We start from the raw sequence: 12,500 nt of genomic DNA on the forward strand, positions 1-12,500 counted from the left end.
GACAGTTTTATTGGTGCTCTGCCACACTCTCAAAGTTTGATGGATACCTTTCTGTCTGATGTGGGTGGAGGAGAGAGGCAGAGTTTGTTCTGTGCAGAGACACTTTGTGAAAAAACTAATGTGGAGTGCTGCAGCAGAGAGTAAAAAAGAAAGAAAACCAAAACATCAACTTATTATCTTACATTTACATTATAGGTAGTAAATATAATTCTGCAATTCATTTAGCAAACGTGAAGTGGCAGATATCAGAGAGTAAGTACAACACAAGCGAGGATCTAGAGAGGAGGAGGCAGGAAGTGCAGACAAACAGCTTTAAGTCCGAGTGGACAACTAGATGCTGAAAGAGGCAGAGCACAACATCCACAGCTGATCTTAAGAGTTCTAACCAGCATCAAAACCATCCTGAATATCGTCATCATCATCAATAGTATCAAGTGTGTATGTGTTCATAAAGAGCTGGGTCTTTAGCTTTTTCTTAAAGGTGCAGAGGGACTCTTCGTTTCACCACCGGGGGGCGACAGAGGAGAAGAGTCTAGTCAGAGACTTAGGGCCCTGTTGTGAAGGTTGGATCAGACTTTCATTGGCAGAGCGTAGTGGGCGGGAGGGAGGGGGGGGGGGGGGGGGGGGGGGGGGGGGGGGGGGGGGGGATGGAGTGTAGACCTGGATGAGAGAGTTAAAGTAATGAGGAGACGTTTCTGTCGCTGTTTTGTAAGCGAGCAGCAGAGTTTTAAATCTGATGTGAGCAGTAACTGGGAGCCAGACCAGTGGAGTGACATGTGCTGTTCTGGGTAGGTTGAATACCATTTGTGCTGCTGCGTAGTGGATCTGCTGCAGGGGAGTGATAGTGTAGCAGGATACAGTATGTATATTGTTTAACTGAGGATCGATTAACATATAACTTTTAAGAAAAAAGGTGTAAACATTGGATGTTTTCATGTTTTCATACACTAATTCTTTACTATATTTATGTGTGTGTGTGTGTGTGTGTGTGTGTGTGTGTGTGTGTGTGTGTGTGTGTGTGTGTGCAGCCCTTCCTCATCACAGAGAACATGTGGCCTCGGGGTTGTGTCCTGGACTGCCACAGGGGGCGCCACAGAGCGGTGTGTGGGAGCAACGGCAGGCTGTATAAATCTCTGTGCGCCTTCCAGAGAGCTCAGTGCATCAACACACAGCTCCGCCTCGCTCCACGCAAACACTGCTCAGGTACACACACCTGTCTCTGATATGTTGTAGGGTTGTTAAATTGATCCATACTATATCCATAAGCTGAAACGACCTCTGTTACTGTATTGATAGTTCAGCAGAGTGTATGCATGTCCGTGTATATAGTGTAAAGCTCTAACACTAATCAGAGTGCTCATCATTGGTTGGTACTGATGTCTGGACTTCCCTTTCCTTTTAGACTCGGGTCAGACCAAATGCCAGCTGGCCCGGGTTCAGGCTCTGGAGGCCAGCTCCCGCAGCGGCGGCCGTCACGTTAGCCCAGCAGCCGCCATCTTTATTCCAGAGTGCCACCCCGACGGCCACTTCCTGCCCGTTCAGTGTCACAACCAGACCGGATACTGCTGGTGCTCCACGGCCGACGGCAAGCCTGTGAGCGGGACCTCAGTCCTCCATGTGATCCCCAACTGCACCGGTCAGACGTACTTAATATTCATGTTCAGATATTTATTTTAAATAAAGTTATCCACATGGATGAGACATGAATATCGATTCTTTGACTGCCTGATGAACTGGAGTTAGAAACACAATCCCTACAGAGAGTTCTGTCCAACATGAAGCTCCTAAATCTTTGAGCAATCCAAAAACTTTGAAGTTAGTGAAACTAGTGAAATCAAATAATATCCATACTTCTTTTTGATTGCTGCAGCGACACAAATAGAAGTCTTTGGCGTGCAGAATTGGCGAGATTTTCTTGTTTTTAATTACCAAAAGCTGCAGGCAAACCCAGTGGTGTAGTGGTGCCTGAAGAAGTGAATACTCTTCATTTTTCCCCGAGCAGTGGATGATAAACAACCTGTATTACTATCAGTGACCTAAGACTACTCTTGCATATTTAGTTAGTGTGCGTGCTAGCCAATTAGAGACAGAGTAGAGAGGGTCATCCCTTCACCGTGCATTGCCAAGAAATGTGTGCAAGATTTCGATCCAGGCAGCTTTTGGTTATAAACATGTCTTAAGATATGTCGTTATTTAAAGCTCTGGTCATTTTTAAATAACTGAGATTGAATTGCTTTAAAACCAAATTGTGTTTAATAGTTCGGCAAAGATCTGCCAACTGTTTTCAATGAGTCACTTATCCGTCTGTGCTGCCTCGCAAAAAAATCTCTCTGTATCACAGTAAAGCTTTACAGTAAATGTAGACGTGAGCTGTTAGCAGGATGGGTCATTACTTTCCCTTCTTTATATCACATTCAGTTTGTCTCAGTTTGTCTTTTAACTGAAGAAAATAAATAAATGTAAAGTAGAGAATCTCAAAGTCATTCATCCAGAGGGAGTCTCACCAGCTCAGTGTGTCTGTCTGGACAAACTGAAACAAATACATGAAGACAAACGAGTTCAATCTGCGTGAAGGTGTTGTGTTTGCATAGTGTGTGTCCTCCAAACAGCTGTTCTGTGTTCATGTGTTCTCTCAAACAGATCACCTGACCACGTTAGCTCAGAGCGTGGATGCAGCTTCAGCTCCGATAAAAGGTGACAAAGACATCTGACTCCTCACACTCTCTAAATCTGCCTCTCTGTACCCGTTCTTTACATTCACTGAAAAGAGAGTTTCTGCTTTTCTCAGTTTTTCCTTTCTTTCTTTCTTTGCTTTCCTGGCACGGCACAGTTTGTCTCTGATCCAGACACACCTGCTGAACCTCGAAAACATTCACACACGGCTCCACATGCCAAGACCTCAAAAAATGTGTCTTCGTTTCATTTTCACTCTTTTCTCCTCTGAGTCTTCGCACACTTCACACTGTTATTGTTTTCTCACTCTCACACACTTTTTTCTTTTCATGTTCCAGATGACGGCGATGAACCCGAGCCAACGTCAGCTCCCAGAAAGTCTGCAGGTGAACCACTGAACTTTCTCCAGAAAGAATTCTTTGCTGTGCAAATCAAAGTCACAAAACGGTTACCATGACTCCCATGCTCTTTAGCACAGATCTCTGAACCACCACTGAATACAACTCGTTTTATTTTAACAGAGATCCATGCTGTAATGAAGCATCACTGATTTATCAGAGCAGAATAAGTATCTGTGGGTTTATGTCTTCAGTCAGACAGACTTGCTGAACAAGTTATAGAGCCATACTAAACCTATTCCCTGCTTTAAATGTATCTCACAAGTTTTTATTCTGTTGTTTCTGTACAGTTCAAACCTCATGTATGAACCCCAAACATCCCCTAAAGATTATCTATCGCAGGTGTGAGCTGAATATAACTTTTACAGCAGAGTCAATCCAAATATTACACCTGGGTTATCTCTAAAATGCCTTCTACTGTGTGCAACTTTCAGAGCAAAACAAAATCTTCTCTTTGGACTCCTCTCCTTCATACCTCATCTCCTCCCTCCCTCCTGCCTACATACTGTTTTCCTCGCCTCTCCCCTGTTTCAGCAGAGAGTGACTGTGAGACGGAGAGCAGCAGACAAGCTCTGATAAATGTCTGAAAACAAGATTCTGCCACCAATTTCAAGAGACTGTATGCATCTCAGAGTTGATTCAGTGGTTATATGTTTAAGTCTACTGGTTCTCTGTTAGTTGAACTCCTGCAGTGACACTCAGTTATTATGCCCGTCCACACACTGTGTCACTGTGTGGGCGAGGTTGTTTACTCCCTCATACGGGGGCAGGGCTGATGATGAGAGAGGGAGGGGTTCACCTGGGAAAAAACATGTATGAAACATGTTTCAGCGCCTGAGTGACACATAAACAATCTGAAGGAAGCACCGTCCTGTCAGTGTGAACACAGTGTTGATAAACAAACCCAGAGGAAGTCATTATTCCAGCAGATTCTTTACATTAGATTCTGCCTTGTTTCCTCTCGAGCTCAACACTAATGTCTATTTGTTTTGTTTCTTTGTTTCCCCGTGCAGAGCTGACAGCTCCTCCGTTCTGGGTCACCATCCTGATTAACTCTGACTCCAAAGCTAACCGCTCGGCCCGACGACCCACAGGTAAGAGAGTCAGGGCACCTGCTGTGTGAGGGAGGGGAAGGACTGTTGATGTGCAAAGTTTGGAGTGCAACTCAAATTGACAAATAATAAACACAAAATTTAATTAGGCAAAAAAAAAAAAAAAGTTTGAAATAAGATTTGTGTTCCACCCCAATGACTCACAGACGAGCCTCACAACTCACCACATCCTAAACAGCCCCGCCACCCCCAAAAGACCCAGGTCCAACCACGAGAGCCAGCCACAACACCCACCCCACCACACAGCCCTCATTAGACAATGCAAATATTTAGTTAAAGTGAGATGTTGTTGTTTTGTCTTGGTAAATTAATAAAAAGAATGTTAATGAAGGGCACTGGTGGTGCAGTGGCACAGTGGTTAGTGCGCGCGCCCCATGTATGGAGGCTGTAGTCCTCCAAGTGGACGGCCCAGGTTCAAATCCCACCTGTGGCTCCTTTCCTGCATGTCATTCCCTACTCTCTCTCTCCCTGATTTCCAACTTTATCCACTGTCCTATCTCTACAATAAAGGCACAAAAATCCCAAAAATAAATCTTAATAAAAATGATAATAATATAAATGTTTCTTACTGAAGTCACAGTAAGTGCTCTGTGTGTGTGTTTGTGTTTGAACATGTGCAGACAGTCCTCAGACGTGTGAGCGCGAGCGGGAGGCGTTGCTCTCTCAGGTGCGTTCAGTCTGGCAGGACGAAGAGCGCTTCATCCCAGAATGCACTGCAGACGGACGCTACAGCCCGGCGCAGTGTCATGCAGCCACGGGCTACTGTTGGTGTGTGAGGGTGGACAGCGGCAGGCCGCTGCCGGGAACCTCTGCAAGGTAATCAATCAACCAATCAATTACTTTTCTCCTTTTCCTCACAATCTGTCATCTTGTGATTCTTTGATTTCTTTCTCCTTCCTTGAGTCCCTTTACTCTCCTCATTAGATCACAGAGGTTTTTAAAGGCACAGATACTATAGACGCACACAGGCATTTCATCCTGATCATCCAATTTTACACCAATTACTATCCCCCGTTCCCGAGTGGTTTCCCTTTGAGGAAACACGGAGAACAAATCAGAGTAAATTGCGGTTGGCCGGTTTTTGTTCTCAGGAGGTTTATTTTTTTTTTATCAGCGTGTCGATGCTCAGCTGAACAAACTCCTGAGAGGAAACTGTTGGATGTTTTCATGTGATGGATTTCTGTGCTCCACTGGTGTGAGGAGAAGTCCCCCAGGCCAAATCATGTTTTTTTATCTCCGCTGCTGACAGGCGGTGTAAACGCCAGCTCGGGTTGAAGTTAATTAGAAAGTGTTTGATTTCATTATTTATCAGGAGAGCAACTCTAGTTTTTAATATTTATCTTTTAAACGGGGTTTAGAAGAGTCTTTTAATAACACAGTACAATAACTCCAGTGGCTGGCCTTTCATAAAATAAAGATTTAAAAGTTGTGATGCATGTTTGACCTGCAGAGTCATGTCATGTCACTCAGCTGACAATTCTTCATCCTTTAATGTCGGATGATTTAACGTTTAATTCTTCTTTTTGCAGGAATCGTATCCCAGACTGCACTGGGGCGGAGGAGACTTCAACAGAAAGGAGGATCAGGGAGAAACCTCTGCCAGGTAAATATGAGTTTCTTTTCTAGAAACATGATAAAAAAAACAAAACCTCATGAATGTTTGTTTACTGAGACAGAGAGATGGATACAATGAAGGTTTTAATGGAGGTTATGAAGACCGGGCTGCACACACCAAACAGGAGGGAGGTCACTTTCTCACTGCAGGGTCTGACATGCTGCCTTATGGAGCGACCTGTCGCCATGGTTACAGTCTTCTCTTTGCTCCTGCAGGATGTCCTGGAGCTCGTAAGAAGCAGTTCCTGCAGAGTCTGGTCAGAGCTCTGCAGCTGGAAGCAGTGCATGCTGGAAGTCTGAGTCCAAACAGGTCAGTTGAGGCTGTGATTAATGATGTCTCCCTGAATCCCCCCCCCCCCCCCCCCCCTTACAATCAACTGATTAAACTATTCAGAGTTTATTAATAAAGAAGTTCAGCATGAGAAAAGAAAGAGACCTCCAACACAACCACGGTTTGTATCTAATTAGTGAGAACTTGTGATGATTGGTTTTATCCACACAGCAGCTGTTTGATGAATGAATGCATGACCTAGGGGGTTTTGCATTGGGCCACCTTTAACATGTAATTTAAAAATAATAATGTAGTGTGAACTTGGTCGCCCTGTACATGTGCCATCGTCATAGGACATGTCATACTGTAAAAAACAGTGAGGCAAACCTTAAATCTACTAGCACAACATCCCAGAAGCCAACAGGCTTAAAGGCTTTATATGTGATTTTTTGATCCAGCAGATGTCGCCCTTGAGCACCAGCATGAAACCAAAACAACTCGCGCTGCATTGTTGTGTTAGCATGCTAATGCTAGCGATCTTTATTATGCTCGTATCTTCACACTGCATGTAAATTTACCTGAAATGAGCGTGATCTAGAAACACAGTTAAGCAGTGAGTACAGTATGTTATTCTTCTTTTCTCTAGTCCCTCAATTAAACAACTTTTATACACGAGGGGAGGAGTCAGCCGGCCGTCCAGGCGATGTAAACAAAGTGAAGATAGGACTCTGAAAACTCTGAAAACATCACAGACAGTGGGACTCGGGTGTTACACCCATTGTAGACAGTCATGACTCACAGAGTTATTTTCAGAGGAGATACTTGATTTCTACATTTAAGTGTGAAAAATCACATAGAAAGACTTTAATGACACTAACCATGTTAAATCTCCTTATTAAATCTACCTTGCTTAGTCTGCAACCTGCCACCCGTCTATGGATGCAGAACCGTCCTCATGTTTGCTTCGGCCTCTAAGGAGCTGCTCAGAAAGCCAAATGAAAACCAATTTCACGCTTCAGTGAACACCGAGCTGATCCAGAATCTGACAAACTAATGGAAACTGTCGAAGACCTGAGCAGACCGACTCCGTCTGTTTCTCTGCCAATCAGTGCTTCAGTTTTGAAGTATTTACCTCCTTCCCTCCATCTGTTACTCTCTCATTTCAATATGCAGGTTTTCCAGGTCTCTGCTTCGTCTTCACACCTTCTTCTTTCTCTCCCTCTTCTCATTTGATGTAATCTGTGTCTCCTCCTTTTTTTTTGTGTATTTATCTCACTTTCTCGCCGACTCAGCAACTCCCAACATAAACAGCAGACTTGTTATTCCGAGGAAACTACTGCAACATCTCTCTCTAACACACACACACACACACACACACACACACACACACACACACACACACACACACACACACACACACACACACACACACACGGCGTACATGTTTAATATCCATCATCGTCTTGCTGTTCGATGAGCTCCAGGTTTGTTTGTGTTTTTGTTCTGATAAAGAAACTTGAAGTCGATAAGGAACCCTGGAGCCGTCTCAGTAATTCAGTTTTTCCACACGCTGTCATGTCCTCCTGCAATGTGATATTTATTGAGCTGTGTGGGAATAGAGGTGTTGATGCATTTGGTGAAGGTGTGAAACACTCAGAAACACTTGATCAGGAGTAACAGAGACGTGATGACAGCGCGTCCTGTCGACGTCACCGCTCTGCTGTAAACATTATTCTCACTGAAACTGCTGACGTGAAATACTGACGTTCAGGTTTGATCGAGTCTGTGAAAGATCCACAGAGGTTATAGAACTTTTCATTACGAGTACTTGTGCTTTAACTTGACTAGAAGTTAGTACATGTTGTGTTCCAGCTTTTAAAAAAAGAGTATTAATGACTTTTACTCGATTTCAAACTTCCTTTAAATATTTTAGATTTAACATTTTCAGGACTCCTAAGAAGGGAATCTAAAAATGTTGCAGCAAAATCTTTGTAGTAATATATCGCAGCCTATTATCATAAAGCAATAAATCTTTTTTATATTTAGTTTCATCGTCACATACATCACATCAATTCCCCCCGTCAACACTCATCTCTTGAAAATAAAGCTGTGGTCGTTAGAAGAGCGAGATTTTCTTTGAAGATTTCTACACTTGAAAAGTTCCTAAAAGAATAAATTACTCAAAATGAGTTTACCATTCAAGATTAGTTTAGTCAGTGATTTATTCAACCACACCAGACGTAAACAGAGGTGGAAACAGTTTGTAGTGTTTGATTCATTTCTGTTACACTGGAGCTTTCTCGTTCTAAGGCAGATACCCCCTGGTGTAGAAAATTGAAGCCCTCCAAGTCACATTCACAACCCATATAAAACCCACTATCTACCCACTATGACAGCATAAATAAACATGTTTACATCTGGTCACACAAAAAGATTTAACTCTGAATAGTTCATGTCTTTAGCAGCAACAAACCTCAGGGGGGGGGTTGAAATCCTTTATAACTGAAACGTTTTGATTTTATGAAGGATTAGAGTTATGCAAAATTCAGGGCGTGACTGATACGACAGCAAGCAGGAAACACTTTTGTAGCTGTTGTTTCTGTTTTGTGACAGTAGGAGGCTTCAGGGCTCGAAGGGCCTCAGATAGCATCTCCAGAATCACTTGAAAAGTCCGCTTCAGTAACCAGTGGATGACCTCACTGAGACTACGTCCATCTTTTTTTACAGTCTGTTTGATTCCTGATTGAAGCTTCCATTTAAACATTTCAAAACATTCCTGCAACCTAATCTATCTCTGCACTTTCTGTTTGTTCAATATCATGCAATTGGTTTTGTTTTTTACAAAATAAAGCCCAAAGTCTGTTTCTGTCTGGAAACACCCAAATCTCTTCCTCTCGTCTCTTTCCAACAGAGTCTCAAACAGCTCTTCATCTTTCAACACTCCCGTCGCTACCACTCCCTCCTCCTCCTCCTCCTCCTCCTCCTGGACTCAGGACATTGTGTCTCCTGCTGCTCCGGGGACAGTACAGTACTCCAGACCAGAGGAGGCCCTGCGGTGGCATTTCAGTCATCTGGATCTGGACTCCAGCGGGGTGCTGAGTGAACGCGAGGCTCGACCTCTCCGTCAGTTCCTGAGACGAAGGCTGAAGCCGCGACGGTGCGCCAAGAAGTTCTCTCAGTACTGCGACCGAGACGGAGACCGAGGCCTGACGCTGGAGGAGCTGAGGGTCTGCCTGAGCCTCTGAGGGGGGTCAGAACCAGGTGGGTTTGATTTGATCCACTTCAAGAAACATGAGACTTTTCAATCCTCGTGTTTTTACATCTTAATTCAGGCTGCTTTCAAAGTCCATCAACCCACAGCATTAGATTTGTTCTGTGTCTGTGATAGACAGGGGACATAATACATCACTGTGTCTATCATACACACACACACACACACACACACACACACACACACACACACACACACACACACACACACAGGCTGAGCTTAAAGCGTCTTTTTCTCCTCTCTGGCTTGTTGCTCCTGTTGGAGAGAGAGAGTAGAGCGTTTCTGACCGGCTGCCAGACAAATTACACACACCAGTGTATCAGTGTGTGTGTGTGTGTGTGTGTGTGTGTGTGTGTGTGTGTGTGTGTGTGTGTGTGTGTGTGTGTGTGAGTGTGTGTGTGTGAGTGTGTGTGTTTCTCTATGAAATCAAAACAGACGAGGGCAGCGGTTAAATGGGCCGCTTGTCAGTGAGCGATCAGTCACAGCTCAGCCGTGACACAGACTCACTAATCAGGCAGCCACAGATGGCATGACAGCTACAGGACTCTGTGTGTGTGTGTGTGTGTGTGTGTGTGTGTGTGTGTGTGTGTGTGTGAGTGTGTGTGTGTGTGTGTGTGTGTGTGTGTGTAAGCAGCAGGGCAGTCAGCATGTTATTATGACTGTGTCATTCGTTTAACCCGCCTCGTACAAAGAGTCTGCTTCTATTTGAATATTAGCGTCACAGTGCCTCTCTGTAAAGATCAAATCCACCTTCATGGAAAAAGTGCAGTATACACTAAGTGGTACATACTATGTGCCGTATAGTATGTGGTACAGTGCAGATATGAGGGCAAGATGAGGGCTGACAGCACTTCAACTTTATTTATTTGTCCCTGAAGGGTGATTGGTTTTGCGGCAAGAAAAAAAGGGCAACAGAAGAAGACAGTAAAAAGACAAAAAGGACATAAAGGTAACACGGTGAAAATGCAGAATGCAAGCGGCACTAGATACAGCAGAGAAACAACCAAGATCATTGGCTGAGGCTCACAGCAGCTTTCATCAAAATTAAGTGTCCACATGAAATATAAGCAGCTCACTGTTAAGTATACATCAGGGATGAGATTCAAAAGACAGTCAGATACATATCATACAAAACCACAATAAGATCAGCCGACATAAAAAGAGTAGGCTTGGCGTCTCGTTCTCAACATGATGACGTTCAGTTTGCATGAAATCATTTATGTTCATATAAATTCATCATCAGACTGAATCATCCACACTTCAACTCCATTCCTTTAGTGATAAACTCACAGAAAGCGTCTCATATTTTCAGTATTTAAAATCATGATTGATGTCACTCTTCAATCCTCCAGTGTAACATTTGATCATAATCTATCAGCATGAAAACGGACGATTCATGTTACTATTTACTTTGAACAGTTTCACTGATTTCACTGCTGTTTGTATGTCAGCAGATTCTGATCCACCTCGTTAACAAGCAATACTTTATAGACCACACTAAGTGTTTGTGAGTTCTCATATGGTGGAGTCAGACTGTTGAGCAGAGCCTTCCCTGTACGAGTGAAATCCTGGTAGTTAAATGAATGAAGAATGAGGACAGTTCACGTTCATTAAAAGGACGTCAGGCTGATATTAAAGGTGACACTAAAGACCTCTGGGAAGGTATTCCTTCAGTTAAAGGTCCAGTGTGTAATATAAAGGAGATCTATAGGCAAAGTACGACAATTTAATATTCACATGACGGTTAAAGTGCTCATTAATGTAAAGTTAGCTGGACATGAAATCACCAGCATCTATCTGTTTTAGCTTTTTTATTACCCAAGAATCAATTCTTCATACCTATAGGAGGAGCAGGTCCAGCATGTTGCAGCCTCGCACAGGATGGACTAATAAAAGCTGGTTTAGAGGCGGCCCACTGAGGTTTGTGCTACTTTTGGGGCTGGAGGGGGATTACTTACTGATTAACTTCTTCAAACTTTTCCTTTTAGATTTTATTTGTCAAACTCATATATTTTCCCCCGCATCTCTTTATTTCCATAATGCCTGTATTAGCAAGCACCTTTAGGTAAACATGTAGAACAACACAACAGCACACTGTCCATGTCCATACTTGTCCACTGCCATGCCCCGACCCAATAAAACAACAAGTATCATTTAAGGTCACATTTTATACAAAATCCACTTCCTCATGTTCCTCTAACTCTAATATGTGTCTCTAGTCTGTCTACAAACCCCCCAATGATGAGAAAAGTCCATCCTCTCTGTCTTCTACCTTCTCCACTTTTCAGAAAATGTGTGCTCAAACAGGCCGTTTGTAGATTTTCCCTTCATGACATCACAAAGGGCAGTAGCCCCTCCCCCAGGTGGGTGACACTCCCACAGCTAGGTGTTTGTTCTGCCCTCTGAGTCTGCCTTCTCACCGTAAACAATAGGGCATGGAGCGAGAAAGCACCAAGTACACCCAAGCACCTTCCAGAGAGGGGGCGTGGTCAGACACAGCTCATTTACATATTTAAAGGTACAAACACAGAAACAGCCTGTTCTGAGCAGGGCTGAAATAGAGGAGTTTATAGACATGATCAAATACAGGATCAGAGTGGATTCTTCACACACATGTTTTGAGGAGCTCTGAGACTTTAAACTGAAGAAGAGGAGGAGGATATGTCACCTTTAAAGTTTTCAGTTCATGAAAACATTCTTGCACAAACACAAACCTGCATATTTTATACAAAATAAAACACAAAACACCAGAAACAAAAACAGCAACAGAGTTATGAAAAACAGTAACATAGTAAGTGTGTATAATAATTCATGGTATACAAATCTTTAGATAAAAGCTTGTGGTCTTCACCTTTCCAAGTCTGTTGTTGAATACTCCCAGAGAATCTTTTAAAGGAGGAACATAACAGGACCAAAGGTCTCAAAACGTTTGTCCTTGGTTGTATTTTTCTAAAGTGTAACAATACTGAAGAAACATCTTGAAGGTTTGGTATGGGGGGGCTTGTATGTTTGAAGAACAATCTGTGGTGTTTGAATCTGATACTTTTGATGGCACAGTGATTATCCAGACGTTTATTCAGGATCATCTCTAAACGTGATCATCTCAGGAACCGCCTGAAAGTTACTTCTGATTCTGGATATTGAAAGAATATTTTGAGGCC

At 43.2% G+C, this 12,500-nt stretch overlaps 1 protein-coding gene across 1 annotated transcript in view; it reads left to right on the forward strand.

Moving 5' to 3' along the window:
• LOC132980860 (SPARC-related modular calcium-binding protein 1-like) overlaps positions 1–12,500 on the forward strand; it is a 21,834-nt gene that overhangs the window by 8,688 nt on the left and 646 nt on the right. The window contains exons 2-10 of the mRNA XM_061047214.1: positions 1,029–1,203; positions 1,403–1,636; positions 2,641–2,694; positions 3,012–3,059; positions 4,085–4,165; positions 4,804–4,999; positions 5,713–5,786; positions 6,014–6,107; positions 8,980–9,329. Of these exons, the coding sequence (XP_060903197.1) occupies positions 1,029–1,203; positions 1,403–1,636; positions 2,641–2,694; positions 3,012–3,059; positions 4,085–4,165; positions 4,804–4,999; positions 5,713–5,786; positions 6,014–6,107; positions 8,980–9,313 (1,290 nt within the window). The 3' untranslated portion in view covers positions 9,314–9,329. The remainder of the gene's footprint in view (positions 1–1,028; positions 1,204–1,402; positions 1,637–2,640; positions 2,695–3,011; positions 3,060–4,084; positions 4,166–4,803; positions 5,000–5,712; positions 5,787–6,013; positions 6,108–8,979; positions 9,330–12,500) is intronic.

Source organism: Labrus mixtus, chromosome 9, assembly GCF_963584025.1.
Source record: "Labrus mixtus chromosome 9, fLabMix1.1, whole genome shotgun sequence".
Lineage (NCBI taxonomy): Eukaryota > Metazoa > Chordata > Actinopteri > Labriformes > Labridae > Labrus > Labrus mixtus.